Genomic DNA, 24,454 nt, shown 5'->3' with positions numbered 1-24,454 from the left:
TTGGAGAGACAGAAACACCTGCAACACTGCTTCAGTGCTTGCAAAGCTCCCTCCTACCCCCTGCAGCTGGGGACTGGGGTCTCAAAGCTGAGTTTTGGCAATTTCACCTGGCTAGGGGAAATAATGATATACACGACAATTCTTGTATATGATTGTAGTTTCTTCCCACGTTTAATACATTTTTAAAAATATTTTTTTAATGTTCATTTATTTTTTAATAATTTCATTTTTATTTATTTACCAGGGCACTGCTCAGCTATGGTTGATGGTGGTGCAGGAGAATTGAGCCTGGGACTTTGAAGAGTCTCTTTGCATAACTACTATGCTATCTATCCCTACCCTGTTTAATACATCTTAATTATTTAAATGAATGTCTGTGACACTTTGTACTTTTAATACTTTTGATTTTTTTTTTTTTTAGTCTCCTTTCTGTGCTATGGGAGATGTCAGAGAATCAAAAATGCAAATAACACCAGAAACTCCAGGAAGAATCCCTGTTCTAAATCCCTTTGAAAGTCCTGGTGACTATTGTAATCTCCATGAACAAACGCTCTCTAGTCCTTCCATTTTTAAATCAACGAAACTTCCAGTAAGTTACTCTTATTGTTTACAAGTAATTTTAAACATGAATTTTATAAGTTAAAGGGGAAACATCATGGAATATGTATATCCCTTCATCTATCTTAATTTCAATATTCCCGAAAACCTGGTGGTTATAATACTGTTATAGAGCTAGAAATAAATTATTAGAGGGCATTTTTTTTTATTCAATAGATAACATGCTAGTTTCCTGTAATTTGAATATCCCTTAATATTCTGGCTAATGATATATCTAGTAATACTATGAAAAATAGATTATGTCGTCTAATTCTTAGCAAATATTAGTGAAATATTGCTGTGTGTCAGTACAGTGGTAGACCTGTTATTTTATCATGAAAAAGTCAGGGTCATTAGATGAAAGCTCAAGTAATTTATATTCTAGTACATGAGTCAGGAAACTGTCGAGGTTCATATCGTTAATATTTTAGGCTTTGTGGTTATTCTTTTGGCTGCTATAACAGCTCACTTTTGACTTGTCTTGAAAAACAGTCACAGACTGAAAACAAATGTGACTGAATAGAATCGTATATTTTGATATGTTGGGAGTAGGGTGGAAGCGCAGTGGGTTAAGCACACATGGCTCAAAGCACAAGGACTGGCACAAGAATCCTGGTTCAATCCCACCCCACCCATCCCACCCCACCCCACCCCACCCCCGCCCACCTGCAGGGGGGGGTTGCTTCACAGGCTGTGAAGCTGATCTGCAGGTGTCTTTCTCTCCCCCCCTCTGTCTTCCCCTCCTTTCTCCATTTCTATCTGTCCTATCCAACTACGACATCAATAACAACAACAGTAATGACCACAACAATGATAAAACAACAGGGGCAACAAAGAGGGGTAAAAATAGCCTCCAGGAGCAGTGGATTCATATTGTAGGCGCTGAGTCCCAGCAATAACCCTGGTGGCAAAAAAAAAAATTGTTATGTCATGAAATACTAATGCTCTCCCCACTACCCCAACACCACCAACCCCCAGCAGCAGAGCCCTCAAATATGCATGATTTCAGTGCTACAGGGCCAACTTTTTCTTTCTTTCCTCATGGTTTTCCTGGGTGCTTTGGCCACTCCTATGTGGCTCTGGGGCTCAAAGCTGGGCTACACAATGGCAAACCACATGCCCTACCCAGTGAGTTATCTCTCTAGCCCCGAACTACTACTAATATTTCTTTGGGCTTTTATTAAAGTCATTTTTAGTTTTATAAGTAGCAGCCAACCTCTTTAGTCATAAAAAAATAAACGTAACTTAGCTGACAGTTTTAAAGAATGTGCTGTGATTAGTGGCTAAGCATAAGTTTGAAGGACTGGAGGGGTAGCATAGTGGTAATAGAAAAAGACTTTAATGCCTGAGACACCAGGATCCCATATTCAATACAGACACTACCATAAGCCACTGGTTACAGAAAGTATAAGAAACATAAATGTGAACTGAAAGATAAATGTCTTCTTTAGGTCATTAGGAACGTCTTGATCCTATTAGTTTAATATCTCTGTTTCTGTCTCTCTGTCTCTCACACACACTCACTTTTAGGTGTTTCTTACAGTTTGTTTCATTCCTACAGTCTGGCTAACTAAATCTCCTCTTAAATTATATCTTTTACCAGCATGCCTTCCCAACCATCTCAGATCAGATAGATGCCTCCAGCAAAATTATCACACTCCTTTTCTTTTCAACTCTTTTGCAAGTATTTCCTTGGCTGTGTTTTTATTTATTTATTTATTTTCCCTTTTGTTGCCCTTGTTTTTTTTTCATTATTGTTGTAGTTATTGTTGTTATTGATGTCGTTGTTGTTAGGTAGGACAGAAAAATGGAGAGAGGATGGGAAGATAGAGGGGGGAGAGAAAAACGGACACCTGCAGACCTGCTTCACCAACTGTGAAGTGACTCCCCTGCAGGTGGGGAGCCAGGAGCTCGAACCAGGATCCTTAAGCCGGCCCTTGCGCTTTGTGCCATGTGCGCTTAACCCGCAATGCTACCGCCTGAGTCCCAGCTGTTTCTTTCTAGAAGGATTTCTTACTGTTAGTTGACTGCACTAGAGAAGTTCTTTTGAAATTATCCATATAGAAAGTTTGGGTATTTTAAGAGAGTCAGGTCAGTTGATTTAATATAATTTGATTACCATCTGCCATTTAATTCAGTGGTAAAGTCAAAATTCTAAATGGGAGCATAAAATACTTTTTACATTATATTTTTTAAACTCTTCTTGGTTAGCACTTCGGTGAATTATTTTAGTTTGCTTTCACTTATGTGTTCCCTTTCTTTTGTTAAAGACTCCAGGGAAGTTTAGATGGTCTATTGATCAACTAGCTGTCATAAATCCTGTAGAAATAGACCCAGAGGACATTCACCGTCAAGCTTTATACTTAAGTCGTTCTCGGTAAGTTTCTCTTTCTTGTACCCGAGTATAATAATATGTTTTCATGTGATGAGACATAGGAAATTCCAGGGGTTGAGTATTTTTGTATATAAAGATACCTGGGAGGAAAATATTTCATACCGATTTACCATATCTGAATGAGAGAGTTCATAAAACTCCATCTATGTCCCTTGCTAACAGTCCCAAGTCTTTTAGAGATAGATGCCCTTCTCCCTCTGCTGTTTCTGGACTACTTACTTTTCTTCCTTAGTACTAGATAAAGAAAAGAACATTTTGAGATTCATACCTTTCTTTCATTTTTGTGGCTTTTGTCATTGGATTCTTGGTTTTGCCTTTGTTTTTAAGATTTTTAATGACGGTGATAGGACAAGAAAGAGGAAAGAGAATTAGGTATCACTGATACATGCACTGCCAGGAACCAAGCTCCAGACTTCATGCTTAAGAGCCTAATACTTTATCCACTGCATCTCCTCCCAGAACATACTGTCACTGAATTTTTGATTAGGGGTGTTTAATTTGTTGTTTGTTTTTATGATGGTATTTGGGTAAAGCAAAGTGTACTTTGATTGCCATCTACATTCAGGAAAGCCTAAAGACCCCTTAGATGTTAAGACCCAAGAGAATGAAAGAACATGCAGTAAGTAAAGAGTTCTTCCAGATAGCATTCTGCTTTGACATAGAACCAGTGGGCAATTTGAATGACATTGTTTTGATTTCAGCCTAGTAAATACAGCAGAAATTAGCTTATTTGTTGATGTGTAGGTTTCATTTGTATTGCTTAATGATGTCTAGTATAGTAAAAACTTCCTTTTCTTTGGCACAACGGTGCAGACTTTGATTACAAATTGTCAGGTAGTAAGATTTTCTATTTTAAGGGATTCTCCTATTTATGTCAGTTTGATATCTTGACATTTTTATATTTGACAAAATTAAATATTGTGATGACTGCTCTAAATTTTTGTTCTAAGGTAGATGTGTTATCTTTCCAAAAACAATTTTTCCTGTTACCTTTAGAATTCAGTCACACAAAGAGGTGCACATGGTAAGAAATTTTTGTAAAGTCTTTGTCTGGCTTTCTACCCTTTCCTCTTGCCTTGGTAAGCTGAGCATCTCACACAGAATAAGTGTCCATCCAACGTATGCAGAAAAGGGATTTGATGGAGATAAGAGCACTAAAGGATTTAACCTAAATCTTAATAATAAATTTGGGAGAGAAAGTGAAAAGAATTCTTAAGATGAATGAGTCACTTAAGAGGCTGAATTTTTTGTTTGTTTGTTTCACACAGCTGCGTGCTCTGTTTGCCTTGTCTCTTCTGTGTAGTCAGGCATGCATACTTATTACCAGTTTTTTAAGTCTGTTTATTTTAAACTTTATTCATTTCATAGGACAGAGAGAAATTTCGAGGAAAGAAGGATAGAGAGACACCTGCAGGCTTGCTTCACCACTTGTGAAGCTTTCCCCTTGCAGGTGGGAGCCAGGGACTTGAACCTGGGTCCTTTTTTTTTTTTTTTTTTAATTTTTTGCCTCCAGGGTTATTGCTCAAATCCACTGCTCCTGGAGGCCATTTTTTCCCCTTTTGTTGCCCTTGTTGTCTATCGTTGTTGGATAGGACAGAGAGAAATGGAGAGAGGAGGGGAAGACAGAGAGGGGAACAGAAAGATAGAAACCTGGATACCTGCTTCACTGCCTGTAAAGAGACACCCCTGTAGGTGGGGAGCCGGGGGCTCAAACCGGAGTCCTTACACCAGACCTTGTACTTTGCGCCACGTGGCTTAACCCACTGCGCTACCACCCGGCCCCCTGAACCTGGGTCCTTGTGCACTGTAATGGAGACATAGAATTTCTGTACTTACTGTTAAATGGTGTCTTTTCAGGGTAGGCTTATGAGAGTGTGGGTATAATTCGGTAGAAAGAGTTTTTATACAGGAGAGAAAAAATAATTTTGTTTGAATTTAATTAATATAATTCAATGAATAGTTGTGGCTTCTACCTTCACTCTCAGAAAACATGCCAATTCATTTTTAGGAACAAGCAATAGTTTCCAAAGTCTCTTCTTTTGAGTTCCGTATGCCAGTGTTTCCCATTATTATTTTTTTTGAAATATTTTATTTATTTTACTGGATAGAGACAGAAAATTGAGAGGGAAAGAGGAGCTAGAGAAGGAGAGAGAGACACCTGCAGCACTACTTCACTGCTTCTGAAGCTTTCCACCTTCAGATAGGGCCTGAGTGCTTGAACCTAGGTGCTTGCAAATGGTAATGTGTCTTGTCCACAAGGCTTGCTACTGCCTGGCCCCCTCCCCACTCTTTGTGCTGTTACAAAAATGGGAAATAGAAGGTAGATCTGTGTAAATGAGTGGTCATGCAGGAGATGAACAGTCCAGAAGCTACTTTTTTCCCACACCCTCAGAGATTAATTCAGGACACATTGGCAACCAGTAGCATTATGCTGGTTGTCTGTGATGTACCCTGCCCTCTAATAGGTGATCTGGCTTTGCACTATTTGCCAGGCTGATGTTTGTTGCTTCCAGCAACCACCTAAATATTTCAGGGTTTTGTTTTTTTATTATTATTATTTTATTGCTATCACTAGAATCTGCTAGCTGCACAATGAATTCACTGTCCCCCCTCTTTTTAAATTAGATTGGACAGATAGAGGGGAAGTGGAGATAGGGAGAGAAAGAGACAAGCAGACCTGCTTCACCACAGGCGGGGAGAGGGGGCTCAAAGCTGAGTACTTGCACATGGTAATTATATATTCAAACAAGTGTGCCACTGCCCAGACGCCCTTATTATAGGTTCTTAAAGTATTTCTGTTGAAGCAGCAGTTTCTGAACAGGCAAATGCTAGATCAGAGCTTCTTAATAATACTCTACTATAATGACAATGGTGATGGATGCACTGTCACTTACCCTTGGTTATGACCTTGATAAGAGGAAGAGAACTAAGGTATCAGCCTTACAATGGATGGTTGTTCAAAATGAGATATGTGGTTTATCATTTTCTGTGGAGTCTGAATTTTCTGACTTAATATACACTTTCTTTTAATTTTTGAAACAAACATTCTTGTTAAAACCTTGTTAAGCCACACACAACTATGCATATGAAAGATTTTTGAGAGGACATGATATAAAACTGTCATAAAAATTACTGACTTAAAAATTTGCTGATAGAAGGCAGCCTCCTTGAACACATTAAAGAAGTGGTCCTACAAGGCAAACTGCTGAGTCTTTGGCAAGTATATGTCTTGTGCTTAAGACCCGACATTTGATATTAGACCTTGTAGGTGAGAACTTTGCCTTGCTATAATTATATACTATAAAGGAAAAAAAAAAAAACATGATTTGGACAAGTTCTTATATTGTTGATATTTTATTTCACAGTAATCTTGTAATTTCACAGTGATTTTGCCAATTCAGAACTGTAAAGGTGGTAGGTAGTTCCTTTTCAAAGTAGGTAACAGTTGATTCTAACGTTAAAGCTTTGATATATATATATATATATATATATAATTTGCTATAATTGCAGAGAAAGAACTTGGACAGTTTTTAAATTTCTGTGGAATGAAATGCTTGTCTGTGGTGACTAAAAGATAAAGTTTATTTAAACTTATCTTGCTAGTAGTAATTTAACACATAACTACATTACATGTAAGCATTTTGAAAGAAAATATTACTCCATTTGAACTGAATGGAAAGAGGGAAGTAAGCCTAACTATATAATACTGAATTTTAAATACTATAATTTACTAGATGTAGTGACACATCTAGTAAATTTAAAATGAGTTTCACATTTGCCAGATAATTATTTTAAATGTTTATAATCAGCTGAAGTAATGGCATGGTTATTTTTTTCTTTGTATAGACTAGATAAAGATGTGGAAGACAAAAGACAAAAAGCCATTGAAGAGGTAACTTAATATTTGCTGATCATTAAGCCAGTTAAACATCGATTCTGCATGTGTCATCCCTATTGGGAAGATTTCCCTCAAACTCTTTGCTATCTTCCTCCCCAGCTATATTAAGTGCCCCTCAGTCCCCTCATAAAACCAGTGTTTTCAGCTAGCCCAGAGCCTCTCATAGTACATAGATACTATTGATTGGTGGAATGCTTCTCCCTGGGCTGAGCTCTTCGTTGGCCAGTAAATATTGTGCTTCATTCATCTTTTTTCCTCAGGCACTGACACGGTTTTTCTTCCTTGTGCCTTCAGAATATTGATTAGTGCAGACTCCTATTTCAAGTTTGTGGTTTATTTAAAAAAAAAAAAAAAAAAAAAAAGAATGTTTGAGGAGTTAGAAAATCTAGCTTGGCATTGATAGTGATTTTGTCTTTTTTAAATTATCTTTATTTATTGAATGGAGACAGCCAGTAATCGAGAGGGTAGGGGAGATAGAGAGGAAAAGAGATAGAGAGACACCTGCAGCCCTGCTTCACCACTTGCAAAGCTTTCCCTCTGCAGGTGGGGACCAGGGGCTCGAACCCGGGTCCTTGAGCACTGTTAACATGTGCACTCAACCAGGTGTACCACCACCCGGTCCCAATGATTTTGCCTTTTGTGGGGTGTTAGTTGTTTGGTTTTTAAGATATAAAATTTATCTCATGAAATGAAATCTCTTATTGTTAAGTAGGAAATGTATCTCAAATACAGATTTTGTTTTGTTTAAGATATAGATAGAAAGGCAGATAGAGAATGAGAGAGACCAGCACAGCAGAGTTTCTTCCAGTGCCATGGTGGCGGGGATAGAACCTGGGCTGCACACATGGCAAACCTTCAGACAATCCAAGTGAGCTATTTCACTGGCCCCAAATGTAGGCTTTTTTAAAAAAGGTGGGGGAAGGGATGGATAAAAATGGGCCAGACTGTGGTGCAGCCTGTTAAGCACACATATCACCATACACAGGGTCCCAGGTTCAAGCCCTGCTCCCCACCTGAAGAGTAGTGAAGCAGGTCTTTAGCTCTCTATTTCCCCTCCCCTCTCAATTTCTCTCTGCCCTGGCAATGGGAAAAAAACAGAGAAGAGCCTGCGGGAGCAGTGGATCCATATTGTTGGCACCAAGTCCCAGCAATAAATCTGGTGGCAACAAAAAGAAAGAAAGGAGAGAAAAAAAAAAAGATTAAGAGGAGCCAGGTGTTGGCACTTGGTTAAACTAACACATTACAGTTGTTCAAGGACCCAGATTCAAGCCCCTGGTCTCCACCTGTGGGGGGGCTGCAGGTGTCTCTCTCTATCTCCCCTCCTTTCTAAATTTCTGTTTCTATCCAATACTAAATAACTAAATAAACAAAGATAGAAATAATAGGCAAGACTTTTATTTGAAGAACAGTTCCTTGTGCTTTACTCTTGTCAAGCAATATCTGCTTCATAATCTGTTATTTTTCAGATCTTATTCTGTAGCAAATCTCTTTATTTTCCTCACATTGTTTCCTGTTTTCCACAATTTTGAAAAGTATACCTTGTTAAATCAGAAGATGTGATTAAAAAAAGAGAGAGAGATGAATGTCTTCTTTTTGGAATCTTCAGCTTTAAAAGGAAATTGAATGGGCAAAATGGAAGAAAATGAAGTCAGAGTAAAGATTAAGATTGGTGTTTCAAATAATTCAAAATTTGTTCATATACATATTGTACACTTGAAAATATAAATACAAGCATATAGTAAATAGCCTCTCAAAATAAAACTGCAAGGGAAGGATAGAAAAGGAAGGAAGACAAGCCTCTTGTTCTCCCATCCATTTCCCAAAAGTAATTACTATCTTTTCTTAAATATACTTTCAGGGTAAATTTATGTATGTCATATCTCTTTTAAATATTTTAGACAAATAGGATCATCATTCTCATAGTGTTTTATTTATTTTACCAGAGCACTGCTCAGTTCTGGTTTATGGTGGTGCAGGGGATTGAACCTGGAACTTTGGAGTCTCAGGTGTGAGAGTCTCTTGTCATAACCATTTTCCTATCTACCCCTAGCCTTCTCGTAGAGTTTTCTACATTGCTTTTTTAAGATTTTTATTTATTTATTATTGAATAGAGACAGAAATTGAAAGGGGAGAAGGAGAGAGAGAGAGACATCTGCAGCTTTACTTCAGTACTCATAAAGCTCTCCCCTTGCAGATGGGGACAAGGGCTTAAACCTGGGTCCTTGTACACTGCAATGTGTGCGCTTAACCAGGTGCACCACCACTTGGCCCCTTCTATCTTACTTTTTTCTTCATTGTTTTTCTTAGAAAAAAAGTAATATTCTGGGAGTCGGGCTGTAGCGCAGTGGGTTAAGCGCAGGTGGCGCTAAGCTCAAGGACCGGCGTCAGGATCCCGGTTCGAACCCCCGGCTCCCCACCTGCAGGCAGGTGCCTTCACAGGCGGTGAAGCAGATCTGCAGGTGTCTGTCTTTCTCTCCCCCTCTCTGTCTTCCCCTCCTCTCTCCATTTCTCTCTGTCCTATCCAACAACAACGACATCAATAATAACTATAACAATAAAACAACAAGGGCAACAAAAGGGAATAAATAAATAAAATTAAAAAATAATAATAAAAAGAAAGAAAATTAAAAAAAAATTAATATTCAGTAGGCACAGATTTTTTCATTCTTTTAGTAATTGCATAGTATTTCATTGTATGAATAAATCATAATCTAACTCAGCTTTTACTGGTATTTAGATTGAATTTGGTGTTTTTGGACCACAAATAAGGTTTTGGTAAACACACTTATAATATGTCTTTGTGTACTTGAAATGAACTTGCTTTGTCAGAGGCTTTTGTGAATTTTTGATTTTAATAGATTTTGCCTTCCCAAAATGTGCCAATTTTCACTTTTGGCCACAGTTTGTTTTTTCATATATACAGTAATGGTTATTAAGCTTCATGATTTGTGCTGCTCTTACTCCTGTAAAGTTTTCATTTTATTATTTGAATGTTTTAGTGAACTAAGTTGCATTGATTCAGATTTGTTAGGTTTTTTTTTTTGAAAATGTCTATAACAATATGACCCCCTCTTTTTTCAGTGTATAATATGCTTGATGGCTATTTGAAAATAGCACAGGGCCTGGGCTGTGGTGTACCTGGTAAATTGAACATGTTGCAGTGTTCGAGGATGTGGGTTCAAGCCCCCCAGTCCCCACCAGTCAGGGGAAAGCTTCACAAGTGGTTAAGCAGTGCTGCTGGTATATCCCTTTTCTCTATCCCTGTCTTCCCATCTGTATTGATTTTTGTCTGTCTTTAACCAATAAATAAAACATTAAAAAAGGGAAGAAACTAGCACAGACACCGTTTCTATATTTGGGGGAAGTCTGTGCCTAATTGTTTGATTTTTATTTTCCTAGTTTTTCACGAAGGATGTCATTGTACCCTCTCCTTGGACTGATCATGAAGGAAAACAGCTTTCAGAAAATCATTCCATTAAATGTGAGTGTACTAAAAATCAGATTAATTTAAATAATAAAGATCAGTGAATGTAAAATATTTTAGTGAAGTGTCAATTAACTTTGTTAGAGTGCTTGGTATAAATTAAATTCCTGCATACATTGAGAATGTAACTACTTAAAAGTTAATCAAAATTTGATTCATATGTACTGAATCTTTGTTAATTGGATAGGGACAGACAGAAATCATGAGGGTAGGGGGAGATAGAGAGGCAGAGAGACAGAGACATCTGCAACCCTGCTTCACCACTCACCAAACTTTCCCCCTACAGTTGGAAACCAGGTCCTTGTGCATTGTAACATGTGTGCTCAACCAGGTGCAGCCACCACCACCCTTCACTGATAATTCTTCATGTTTTATCCTTGTGCTTTCTAAAAAAAAATGTGAAAAAGAATCCAGAAGCTTGCCAGTTTATAGATAACTTATGTATGCTGACATTTATTTTTAAAAGGTTGTAAAATAGGGCTGAAGAGATAGCATCATCTGTAGTGTACCCACTTTCATGTCTGAAGCACTGGAGTTCCTAGGTGTCAGTCCCTGACACCAAATGTAATCCAGAGATTACAGTGCTCTAGTGAAAATAAATGCAAAAGTAAAAGTGTTATAAAATGAGTTTCCACTTTGTTTTTCCACTCTTAAAAAAATAAATGAAGAATATAATTTGTAATATCTGTTTGTTTAGTGCCTCTGGGTTATTGCTGGGCCTCAGTGCCCACCACTGTTTTTGGTGGCCATTTTTTCCCATTTATTGAATAGGGGCGAGAGAAACTGATAGAAGAAGGGGAGATAGAAAGGGAGAGAGTAAGATAGACGCTTATAGACCTGCTTCACCGCTTGTGAAGTGTCCTCCCTGCAGGTGGGAAGCCAGGGCCTGGAACCCGGGATCCTTGCATGGGTCCTTGCCCTTAGTACTATGTGCGCTTAACTGGGTATGTCATTGCCCACCCCCCTTCATATGTAATGATTTTTATGTAAAATGTTTTACAGGTGTTAGCATAAATAATGGATCTCAAATTGGGAAACAGGTGACCATACAACCTGAGAAAAGCAATGGTGAGTAGGAGTATGAACTGAAAAAGTATCTTCTATATTAAGCTGTATTTGGATTTTCAATACAGTTCATGTAATACCACTTGATTATAGAATTGAAATCATTTACCTTTTATGAATGAGCTATATGACAGATGACTTTTAAAAAATATATCTTATTTATTAATTGGATAGAGACAGAGAGGAATTGAGAGGGAAGAGTGAGGTAGGGATGAAGGAAGAAAGACATAACACAGCACTGCTTCACCACTTGTGAAACTTGCCCCCTGCAGGTAGGGACTGGGAGTTTGAATTGTAACACGTAAGCTCCACCAGGTCTATCACTGCCTGGCCCTAAATGATGACTTTTAAAGGTCTTAAGAGTTGATACATCTAACCATATTTTAAAATAATAACAATAATGATAATATCTTGTTTTCTTGTCCAAAGCTTATGAATTAACTTGTGGTTTTGAAGAACATTCCTCTGAAAACTTGTCAAAATTGCAAAATCTATCCCCAAGTATAGCCTGACTTAGTTTTTTAAATGAAATTGCCAGCACTGCAAACAGAAATTAACTTTTAGTAATAACTGGTTTGCATCAGTGCTGCAAGGTGTGGGGAACTGCTATTTGAAGATGGCATGGTATGTAATAAAATATAAATGAAATTAGTTTGGTGGGAACATCATGGGGAGATGGTTGATTGGGAAGCATGCTAAGTTGCATGTTACGTGCTTGCTTTGATTTACCCATGTTTGTATTATTTGTTTGCTTCCAGCTGCTTGTCAGACATTGCTGTCTCTTCCTGTGGATTTTAATTTAGAAAGTGTATTAGGTAAGTATTATACTTATTTAAACCATTAATAACCTACAAGAAAGGTTTTGTTTTGATGTGTTTTTTTTTTATAAATGTGACAATGCTTCTTTCTACTCAAGTGGAGAAAATGTTTTGAAATTTCTCCTTTTTCTTTTCACATGGCCTGAATTAGTGTTTTTATCATAATGAGTTTGCTAGAGACGTACCCTATTTATGTACATGCTTTACTGTATTACTTATACTAATAATGAATTACTTAATTCAGAATAAGTACTTTCCAGGTTTACAACATCACATTTGGGGGGCCCGGGTAGTGGCACACACAGTTAGGGCACATATTACCATGCTCAAAGACCCAGGTTCAAGCCTGCTCTCCATCTGCAGGGGCTCTGTTTCTTTCTTTCTTTCTTTCTCTGCATCTCCCCCATCTCTCAATTTCCCTCTGTCCTACCTAATAAAGATAAGAAAGAAAGGAAGAAAAAAAGAAAGAAAGGAAGGGAGGAAGGAAGGAAGGAAAAAATGACTGCCGGGAGTGGTGGATCTGTAGTGCAGATACCAAGCCCCAGTGAGAGCTCTGGTGGCAATGAAACAAAGCAGAACATCACATTTGGGTCCACTAAGGTAAGCCAACTGGGAGAGTGACTATTTGACATGTTCACAGTCCACATTCAAGACTAACCCCCACTGTGTTCGAGGAAGCTTCAGTGCTATGCTTTCTTTGTCTCACTCCTTTTCTATCTGAAAAATTTGTCCTGGAGCAAAGGGGCTTCAAGAAGAACAAATAAGTTACGAGTGAGGTTAAGAGCTAGTTCACTTGGTAGAATACTAACCGTACAATATGCAATGCCCCAGGTTTGTGATCTGGTCCCACACGGGAGCACTGTGGCGCCAGAAGAAGCTCTACAAGTTGTGGAATAGTGCTGTGGCGTCTCTTTCTTTATTCCCTGTCTGTTTTTATCCCCTCACCCCCCCCAAAAAAAATTATAAAGAATGAAAAAATTCACCCAGAAATGATGGAATTGTACATGCATGAGATCTCAGCACTGCCCAATAAATAAAACTTCACATATGCAGTTAAGCTTTGCCCTCCTTTATGAAAAACTAAAAAAAAAAAAAAAAAATCAAATATAGATTATAGCTGTTTTTTTAAATCTCAGGTAACTGAAATATAATTGTACTTCAAAATGACTCACTTTGCCTTTTATTTTTATTAACATTAAATACAGGTGACTATTTCAGAGCAAATGAACTTGCAGATCAATCTCCTGGTAACCTCAGTTCTTCATCTCTTAGAAGAAAATTATTTTTAGATGGCAATGGAAGTATCTCTGACTCCTTACCTTCTGCATCTCCCAGGAGTCCTCATAGTGGTACTCAAACTTCACTGGAGGTTTTTTATTCAATAGATTTGTCTCCTGTACAGCATAAGAGCCCTGTACAGACACCAAGTTCGGTAAGAAGTGTATTAGAGTGGCTAGTTACTTTGCTATAGATGTACTTGGAATTGATGCTCATGTTGTACTTAAAAAGAGTAGTTGTCAAGCACAAGGATCGGCGTAAGGATCCCGGTTTGAGCCCCTGGCTCCCCACCTCCAGTGGAGTCGCTTCACAAGCAGTAAAGCAGGTCTGCAGGTGTCTGTTTTTCTCTCCCCGTCTCTGTCTCCCTCTCTCTCTTGATTTCTCTCTGTCCAATCCAACAACAACAACAACAATAATAATAACCACAACAATGATAAAAACAACAAGGGCAGCAAAAGGGGAAAAAATGGTCTCCAGGAGTAGTGGTGCAGGCACCGAGCCCCAGCAATAACCCTGGAGGCAAAGAAAAGGAAAAAAAAAAAAGAGTAGTTGTCTTTTGGGTTTTATATTTCTTGAGTTTCTGCAGTTTTGTCATTGGTCAATTTTTTTTTTAAGTACGAGCAGATGAGTTAGTGTTTCACATCATGTTAAGTAGATAGAGTGTTAGTGGAACAGGATCTTGCACGTTGTGATCTGACACGTGTTGCTGTGACAAGTGCACACAGAGAAAAACCCTTAATGCCATTTACACTCCAAGCATACCATGGAGTAGGGTCTAAAAGAATTGAAAGCACCTGTAAGGATCCCGGTTCGAGCCCCCCGACTCCCTACCTGCAGGGGAGTCGCTTCACAGGAAGTGAAGCAGGTCTGCAGGTGTCTGTCTTTTTCTCCCTCTCTCTGTCTTCCTCTCTCTCCATTTCTCTCTGTCCTATCCAACAACGAACAACATTAACAATGGCAATAATAATAACCACAATGAGGCTACAACAACAAGGGCAACAAAAGGGAAAAAAAATGGCCTCCAGGAGCAGTGGATTCATGGTGCAGGCACCGAGCCCAGCAATAACCCTGGAGGAAAAAAAAAAAAAGGAAAGCACCTGTGTCTTCACATAGACCTTGTCTCTGTCTTTCGGGAACTTGGTATAGGAAGCACCACCGCTTTCTTTCATCTCTCAAAGAATGTTAAAGGAATTGAAGAAGCACTTGGTAGCAGCCATAGCTCAGTGGAAGGGTGTTCCCAACTGCATCCCATCCTTGCCTCTGCCAAGTGTTTCGAGACTGGGGCCATGCCTGCCAAACAGCGGGGAGAGGATTTGTCGTTGTTGTTACTGTGTCTTCATAAACAGCAGCTTATTGTGAAGTAGAGTGATTGTTTAAGCACACTGCGTTTTTATTTTAATTTGACTAAAATGGTACATTTCAAATTTTTCTAACTATCTTTTTAACTGTCCTTTTACAAGATACCTTGCTGTTTGGCATCCTCCCCTTCACCAAGAGGTGAAGGTGACATCTTGCCTTTTGGTGAACAACCAGTTTATATGAGCTACTTTATGAATGGGCTTTGAAGATGAAAATATCTAACAGAGTTGAGGAGAACCACATCATCTTACTTACTTCTTTTCCTTGTAGGGGCAATTTTCTTCTAGTCCTATCCAGAGTAGTGCAAAAAAATACAGTCTGGGAAGTATAGCCAGTCCTTCACCTGTTTCTTCACCCACTTTCTCACCAATTACATTTCAAATTGGAAAGACACCACTCTCAGGTATGTCTCGAAATCAAATAGCTAGTTTAAAATATTTTGTTGTCAAGATTTTTATCAATAAGGCTCTTTTTAATTCTAACTATAATGCTCTAGATGACCACTAAGCTAAAATTTGAAAATATTTTTATCTTCAAACAGAACAATTTACCTTCAAAGACAAACTTCATTTCTTGTGTTCAGTATGAGTAATCCGAATAGCAACATTAATGTCACATACCCTTATAAAGAAAATAAAAGTGGTGGGAGTCAGGCGGTAGCGCGGCGGGTTAAGCGCAGGTGGCGCAAAGCCCAAGGACCAGCTTAAGGATCCCAGTTTGAGTCCCCGGCTCCCCACCTGCAGGGGAGTCGCTTCACAGGCGGTGAAGCAGGTCTGCAGGTGTCTATCTTTCTCTCCCCCTCTCTGTCTTCCCCCTCCTCTCTCCATTTCTCTCTGTCCTATCCAACAACGATGAAATTAATAACTACAACAATAAAACAACAAGGGCAACAAAAGGGGATAAATAAAATAAATAATTTAAAAAATGTAGTGACAATTTTAGAGGTACATTAGTGTTTGTATGCTCTCATTTTTATGGGATCAGACTTTGGTCATTTGAGTAAAGTTTTTAAGGCAAGTATAGTGTATGGAAATGTGGTTGTTGAGAATTATTCACAATTCAAAATCCTTTTTATAGTAAATAAGATTACAAAACTATAAACTATTTTTGGTAGTCTTTATATATATATATGTTTGTATACATATATAAACAAATGTATATGTGCATGCTTACATATATATCCAAATGGAGGGGTGTCTATGTATACATACCCATCAAACTTATACTTCTATTTTTTCATGAAGCATTTTAATATGAGTATTTTTATGTGTCACTCAAATCATTTATTATAGTGTGAAAACCATGGTTGTGAATCATGTAACATTCCATTTTACAAATGTGTCATTTGTTTGCAATCATTGATAAGCATTTACTGATGCTGATTTTTCATTAGCACAAAATTAATAGCAAGCCTTGTATATTTATTGTGTTTCATCTTTTAAATTCCCAGAAGTGGAATTATATGGCCCAGGGGGTAAAAACTTTAAAGGTTCTTTATGATTTTTAACAGATTTTCTTCACAAAGTTTTTTTTTTTTTTGCCTCCGTGTTTATCGCTGGGGCTTGGTGCCTGCACCACGAATCCTTTGCTCCTGGAGGCCATTTTTATTGCCCTAGTTATTATTGTTATTATAATTATTATTGTTATTGTTATAGCTATTGTTGTTGGATAGGACAGAGAGAAATCAAGAGAGGAGGGGAAGACAGAGAGGGGAAGAGACAGACACCTGCAGACCTGCTTCACCACTTGTGAAGTGACCCATCTGCAGGTGGGGAGCCAGGGGCTTGAACAGGCATCCTTACACCAGTCCTTGCGCTTTGCACCACATACGCTTAACCCATTGCGCTACCAGCCAGCCCCTTCATAAAACCTTTATCAGATTTCTCTTCAGTTGAAATTCTAATTAGTAGCACTTAAGTCAGTTTTTCTCCATCTAGAAACACTGGTATTATATTACCTTCTTTGGGAATGTTAAAATTGGTATGATATATATATATATATATATATATATATATATATATATATATATATATATATATATATATATATATATATGGAAAACTGGGAAATGTTATGCATGTACAAACTATTATATTTACTGTCGAATGTAAAACATTAATTCCCCAATGAAGAAATAAAAAAAATGGTATGATATAAAAAGGTCTCTTATTACTTTAATTTTTGTATCTTTGATTAGTTTTATGCTGAATTCTCTCCACATGTTTATTGATTTTTTTTATTTCTTTGTTAATACATAAGTATTTTTGTTGATGAAATGATTTCTTTCTGCTTTAAATTTCATATATTTTGGAGGCCGGGCAGTGCTGCACCCAGTTAGCACACGTAGTACTATGCACAAGAATCTGTGCAAGGACCCAGGTTGGAGCCCCCACTCCCTACCTTCAGTGGAAATACTTTATGATGGTAAAGCCCATCTGCAGGTGTCTTTCTCTCTCCCTCTCTATTTCTTCTGCCCCTCTCAATTTCTCCTACCAAAAAGGAAAGAAATGGCCGCCTGGAAATGGATTTGTAGTGCCAACACTGAGACTCAGTAATAACCCTGGTGGGGAATTAAAAATTAAAAAAAGAAAGAAAACCTTCATAACTCTTTTTATTTGTGTGACTGAATCCTTTATATGCTTACTTAGCCTTGGGAGAATTGCTTATGTGCTTCTGCCTATTTTAGCTAGTGCTCTAACTAGTAAAGTTGTAAAAAGAGTTATTTATTAAAGTTCCTTTATCATTATTATCATTAAGCTCATTATTATTGCAGATGGTATTTTATAGTTCGTTTGCCTTTACTATCATAGTATTTTGTATAAACAGTAGACTTTTACGAATCTCACTATAGTTTTAACAGTAAAATGTTACTTCAGTACACAATGCTGTTAGGAAAATCCAGGATTTTTCTTTTTTCTTTTCTTTTTTTCTGGCATGAATTGTGCCTGCCATTTAGTAACAAATTTTCCGCTTTCATGCCTTTATGATGTAATTTTCCTTTCTCCATCTTTTAGAACAAAGGAAGTTGGCTTTGCATTCTCCTGATGCTTCATCTGGAACAAATCCTAATGGGATGATTAATCCGTGTATCAGAAGTCCTTATATAGATGGCTGCTCACCAATCAAAAATCGGTCTCCTATGAAACTTGAGATGTGTCAAGGTGGTACTCAGTATCAGCCTTCTGTGATTCGAATACCATTTACTCTAGAAGCTCACAGTGAATATGGAGACGATAAAGCAAATATCCCTTCCACAGATGCTTCAGCGCCCACAGTGGACACTGCTGGAGTACACCTGTGGCAATTGAATAGTGATGCTTGTCCACAGGAGACACATTTGGTAGTGACTGCCATGTCCATTATGCAAAATCAGTCCGGTGCTTCTGAGAAGGAATTAGCATTACTGCAGGATGTTGGAAGTGAAAAGGAGAATAATACAGTGGACATGGTCGATCCTCTAGAGACAGCAGCAGATGAAAATACTTGGATTAAGGAGCCAGTTGATAATGGGAGTTTACCCATGACGGATTTTGCAAGTGGGATTGCCTTCAATATTGAGAACTCTCATATGTGCATGTCACCTCTTGCAGAAAGCAGCGTCATTCCTGGTGAAAATAGTAACCTCCAGGTAAGGTGTTTTGTTTTTAAGATTTTTTTTTTATTTTATTAACATGTATTTCAGTGAGAGAGAGACAGAGACCAGAGCACCTCTAAGCTCTGGTTTATGGTGGTGCTGGCATTTGAGCCTGGGACCTTAGAGCCTCAGGTATGAGAGTTATTTTTGTATAACTATTAAGCTGTCTCCCTAACACCACATAAAGCATTTTAATATACTAAATTCTTTTTTAAATTTTTAATCTTTAATTATTTTTTTTTTAATTTTGAAAAATGTATTTTGTTTCTTTTCGAATTTTATTAGGCAGAGGGTATATAGCATAATGGTTATGCAAAGAGACTCTGATGCCTGAGGATCCAGAGGCCTGGGTTCAGTCCTCCGCACCACCATAAGTCAGAGCTAAACATCATATATATATATATATGGAGAGAGAGAGGGCAATACAGAGAGAGAGAGATACCAGAGCACTTGCTCGGCTCTGGCTTATGTTGGTGCCAGGAACTGAACCTAGAATGATGGAGCCTCAAACATGAGAGTCTTTCTTTTTTCTTTTTTTTTTCTGTTTTTCTTTACCAGAGCACTGTTCAACTCTTTTTTTTTTTTTTAATTTAAGAAAGGATTAATTAACAAAACCATAGGGTAGGAGGGGTACAACTCCACACAATTCCCACCACCCAATCTCCATATCCCACCCCCTCCCCTGATAGCTTTCCTATTCTCTATCCCTCTGGGAGCATGGACCCAGGGTCATTGAGGGTTGCAGAAGGTGAAAGGTCTGGCTTCTGTAATTGCTTCCCCGCTGAATATGGGCGTTGACTGGTCGGTCCATACTCCCAGTCTGCCTCTCTCTTTCCCTAGTAGGGTGGGTCTCTGGGGAAGCTGAGCTCCAGGACACATTGGTGGGGTCTTCAATCCAGGGAAGTCTGGCCGGCATCCTGATGGCATCTGGAACCTGGTGACTGAAAAGAGAGTTAACATACAAAGCCAAACAAATTGTTGAGCAATCCTGGACCCAAAACTTGGATAAGTGGAGAGGAAGTATTAGGGAGGTACTCACTGCAAACTCTAGTGTACTTCTGCTTTCTTACTTTGGTGCCATACTCCAAACTCAGTCAATTTCTGCTTTGCGTTTCTACTTCTTTTTTTTTTTTTTTTACATGCATATCATTCCCCAGATTCCCATTTAACAATACAACCCCCACTATTTCATTCATCATTTTTCATGGACCTGTATTCTCCCCACCCACCCACCCACTCCAGAGTCTTTTACTTTGGTGTAATACTCCAATTCCATTTCAGGTTCGACTTGTGTTTTCTTTTCTAATCTTGTTTTTCAACTTTGGCCTGAGAGTGAGATCATCCCGTATTCATCCTTCTGTTTCTGACTTATTTCACTCAACATGATTTTTTCAAGGTCCATCCAAGATCGGCTGAAAACAGTGAAGTCACCATTTTTTACAGCTGAGTAGTATTCCATTGTGTATATATACCACAACTTGCTCAGCCACTCATCTGTTGTTGGACACCTGGGTTGCTTCCAGGTTTTGGCTATTACAAATTGTGCTACCAAGAACATATGTGTACACAGATCTTTTTGGATGGATGTGTTGGGTTCTTTAGGATATATCCCCAGGAGGGGAATTGCAGGGTCATAGGGTAGGTCCATTTCTAGCCTTCTGAGAGTTCTCCAGACTGTTCTCCACAGAGGTTGGACCAATTGACATTCCCACCAGCAGTGCAGGAGGGTTCCTTTGACCCCACACCCTCTCCAGCATTTGCTGCTGTTACCTTTTCTGATGTATGACATTCTCACAGGAGTGAAGTGATATCTCATTGTTGTCTTGATTTGCATTTCTCTGACAATCAGAGACTTGGAGCATTTTTTCATGTGTTTCTCGGCCTTTTGGATCTCTTCTGTGGTGAATATTCTGTCCAAGTCCTCCCCCCATTTTTGGATGGGGTTATTTGTTGTCTTGTTGTTGAGTCTGGCAAGCTCTTTATATATGTTGGTTATTAAACTCTTATCTGATGTATGGCATGTAAAGATCTTCTCCCATTCTGTGAGGGGTCTCTTGATTTGGGTAGTGGTTTCTTTTGCTGTGAAGAAGCTTTTTAATTTGATGTAGTCCCATAGGTTTATACTTGCCTTAGTCTTCCTTGTAATTGGATTCGTTTCATTGAAAATGTCTTTAAAATTTATGCGGAAAAAAGTTCTGCCAATATTTTCCTCTAAGTATCTGATAGTTTCTGGTCTAACATCCAAGTCCTTGATCCACTTGGAATTTGCTTTTGTATTTGGTGAAATACAGTGATTCAGCTTCATTCTTCTGCATGTTTCAACCCATTGTTTCCAACACCATTTGTTGAAGAGACTCTGCTTTCCCCATGTAATAGTCTGAGCCCCTTTGTCAAAGATTACATGTCCATACGTGTGGGGCCTCATTTCTGGGCTCTCAATTCTATTCCACTGGTCAGTGTGTCTATTCATGTTCCAGTACCAAGCAGTTTTGATGACAATGGCCCTATAATACAGTTTGAGATCTGGCAGTGTGATGCCTCCGGTTCTGTTCTTTTTTCTCAAGATTGTTTTGGCAATTCTAGGTCTTTTCTGGTTCCAGATAAACATTTGTAGCATTTGTTCTATTCTCCTAAAAAATGTGCTTGGGATCTTGATGGGGATAGCATTAAATTTGTAGATGGCTCTGGGTAATATATTCATTTTGATGATGTTAATTCTTCCAACCCATGAGCATGGAATATCTTTCCACTTCTTTGTGTCTTTTTCAATTTCTTTGAGTAGTGACTCATAATTTTTCAGTATACAAGTCTTTCACTTCTTTGGTTAGGTTTACTCCTAGATATTTTATAGTTTTTGTTGCTATAGAAAAAGGAACTGATTTCTGGATTTCAATTTCTTCTAACTTAGTGTTTGCATAGAGGAATGCCACTGACTTTTGAATGTTAATTTTATAGCCTGACACATTACTGTATTGCCTGATGATTTCCAAAAGCTTCTTGCTGGATTCCTTAGGTTTTTCCATGTATACTATCATGTCATCTGCAAATAAGGAGAGTTTGACTTCTTCTCTTCCAATCTGTATGCCTTTAATTCCTTGCTCCTGCCTGATTGCTATGGCAAGAACTTCCAACACTATGTTGAATAGTAATGGTGATAGTGGGCAGCCCTGTCTAGTACCTGATCTGAGGGGAAATTCTTCCAGTTTTTCACCATTGAGTATGATGTTGGCTATAGGTTTGCTATAGATAGACTCCACTATCTTCAGGAATTTTCCATCTATTCCTATTTTTTGTAGTTTTTGATCATAAAGGGATGTTGTATTTTGTCAAAGGCTTTTTCTGCATCTATTGATATAACCATGTGGTTTTTGGTCTTGCTTTTGTTGATGTGGTGGATCACATTGATTGATTTACGTATATTAAACCAACCTTGCATGCCTGGGATAAACCCCACTTGGTCATGATGAACAATCTTTTTGATATACTGCTGTATCCGGTTGGCTAGAATTTTGTTCAATATTTTCGCATCTATGTTCATCAGAGATATTGGTCTGTAGTTTTCTTTTTTGGTTGTGTCCCTGTCTGCTTTTGGTATCAGGGTGATGTTGGCTTCATAGAAGCTGGCAGGGAGTATTCCAGTGTCTTCAATCTTCTGGAAGACTTTTAAAAGTAGAGGTATTAGTTCTTCTTTGAAAGTTTTGTAGAATTCATTTGTAAAACCATCTGGTCCAGGACTTTTATTTTTGGGAAGATTTTTGATAACTGTTTCAATTTCATTAGCTGTGATGGGCCTGTTCATGTTATCCACTTCCTCTTTACTTAGTTTTGGAAGTTGGTAGGTATCTAGGAAATCATTCATTTCTTCCAGGTTCTCTAGCTTGGTGGCATATAGTTGTTCATAGAAGCCTCGCATGATATGTTGAATTTCTGCAGTGTCTGTTGTGATTTCTCCTCTTTCATTTACTATCCGATTTATTTGGGTCTTCTCCCTTTTTTGTTTTGTGAGTCTGGCTAAAGGTTTGTCGATTTTATTTACTCTTTCGAAGAACCAACATTTACTTTCATTGATCTTTTGTATGGTTTTCCTATTCTCAATGTTATTTATTTCTGCCCTAACTTTAGTAATTTCTGTCCTTCTGGTTGCTTTAGGATTCCTTTGTTGTTCTTCTTCTAGGTCTTTGAGATGTGCAATCAGGCTGTTTATTTGTGCCTTTTCTTGTTTCCTAATGTGTGCTTGTATAGCTATGAACTTCCCTCTTAGGACTGCTTTAGCTGTGTCCCAAATATTTTGATAGCTTGTGTCTTCATTTTCATTGAACTCTCGAAACATTTTGATTTCTTCCTTGATTTCCTCTTTGACCCAGAAGTTGTTAAGAAGTGTACTGTTGAGCTTCCACATTTTGGCACTGTTACTAATCTTTTGTTGATTGTTAAGTGTTAGTTTAATTCCACTGTGGTCTGAGAAGATGCTTGGGATGATTTCAGTTCTCTTGAATAGGCTGATGCTGTCTTTGTGGCCTAACATATGGTCTATCCTTGAGAATGATCCATGTGGATTTGAGTAAAATGTGTATTCCAGTTTCTTGAGATGAATGACTCTGAAAATGTCCAATAGTTCTAGTTTATCTATCTCTTCATTTAGCTCCCTTATGTCTTTACTGATTTTCTTCCTGGAGGATCTGTCAAGTTGAGATAGTGGGGTGTTGAAGTCCCCTACTATGATTGTGTTACTGTTAATATATTGCTGTAGCTCTTTCAGTAGAAGTTTGATGTATTTAGATGGCTTCTCATTGGGTGCATAGATATTAATAATTGTTAAGTCCTCTTGATTGACTGATCCTCTGAGCATTAAGTAGTGTCCCTTCCTATCTCTTTTAATCTTATCTATTTTAAAGTCTATCATGTCAGATATGAGAATAGCTGTTCCTGCCCTTTTTTGTGGGCCATTGGCTTGAATGATAGTTTTCCATCCTTTCACTTTAAGTCTGTGTTTGTCTTGTTGCGTTAAGTGAGTTTCCTGTAGACAACATATTGTTGGGTTGTGTTTTCTGATCCATCTTCCTACTCTGTGTCTTTTAATAGGTGAATTCAGGCCATTGACATTTATTGATATCAAAGATTGAAGATATTTTAACGCCATTCTTGTAGAGTTTTAGAGTGTTTTGATATATGTCCTATTTGTGGTGGTCTGACTATTTATAGGAGACCTTTCAGAACTTCTTTCAGGGCAGGCTTGGTGATGGTTGCTTCCTTCAACTGTTGCTTGTCTGAGAAGATTTTGATGCTTCCATCTAGTCTGAATGACAATCTAGCAGGATATAGTATTCTTGGCTGAAAGCCTTTCTCATTGAGCACTCGATAGATATCTTGCCATTCTCTTCTGGCCTGTCGTGTTTGTATGGAGAAGTCTGCTGCTAATCTTATGGGTTTTCCTTTGTAGGTGACTCTTTGTTTTTCTCTTGCAGCCTTGAGGATCCTTTCTTTATCCTTATTCCTTTCCAATCTAAGTATGACATGTCTTGGTGTCTTTAGGTCTGGGTTAATTCTGTTTGGGACCCTCTGGGCTTCTTGAATCTTTATGTCTTTGGTGTTGTCTAGACTAGAGAAATTTTCAGCTATTATGGCCTGGAGAATGCTTTCTTCCTCCCCTTCTCTTTCTTCCTCTGGTAAGCCAATAATGCGTATATTGTTTCTTTTGAAGTCATCCCATAGGACTCTGTTGTTGTTTTCAGCATCTCTTAATCTCTTTTTGAGATCTCTTACTTCTTTTTTAGTTGTCTCTAATTCATCCTCAATCTTGCTAATTCTGTCTTCAGCCTCATTGATTCTATTCTCTCTGCCCTCTACTGCTTTCTGGAGTTCATCTATTTTGTTGCCCTGCTCTGATACTGTTTTAGCTTGTTCAGATAGTTGCCTTCTTAGCTCA

At 38.1% G+C, this 24,454-nt stretch overlaps 1 protein-coding gene across 2 annotated transcripts in view; it reads left to right on the top strand.

Moving 5' to 3' along the window:
* The window catches only part of BORA (BORA aurora kinase A activator), a 38,341-nt gene that overhangs the window by 1,539 nt on the left and 12,348 nt on the right, over positions 1-24,454 (top strand). For both annotated transcript variants that reach the window (XM_060191409.1, XM_060191408.1), the window contains exons 2-10: positions 422-589; positions 2,868-2,974; positions 6,839-6,884; positions 10,290-10,371; positions 11,377-11,442; positions 12,198-12,254; positions 13,463-13,689; positions 15,165-15,297; positions 17,909-18,522. In XM_060191409.1, the coding sequence (XP_060047392.1) occupies positions 437-589; positions 2,868-2,974; positions 6,839-6,884; positions 10,290-10,371; positions 11,377-11,442; positions 12,198-12,254; positions 13,463-13,689; positions 15,165-15,297; positions 17,909-18,522 (1,485 nt within the window). In that variant the 5' untranslated portion in view covers positions 422-436. The remainder of the gene's footprint in view (positions 1-421; positions 590-2,867; positions 2,975-6,838; positions 6,885-10,289; positions 10,372-11,376; positions 11,443-12,197; positions 12,255-13,462; positions 13,690-15,164; positions 15,298-17,908; positions 18,523-24,454) is intronic.

Source organism: Erinaceus europaeus, chromosome 5 (genome assembly GCF_950295315.1).
Source record: "Erinaceus europaeus chromosome 5, mEriEur2.1, whole genome shotgun sequence".
Classification (NCBI taxonomy): domain Eukaryota; kingdom Metazoa; phylum Chordata; class Mammalia; order Eulipotyphla; family Erinaceidae; genus Erinaceus; species Erinaceus europaeus.
Note: the sequence above shows the minus strand (reverse complement) of the source record. Positions and strands in the feature narration are given on the sequence as shown.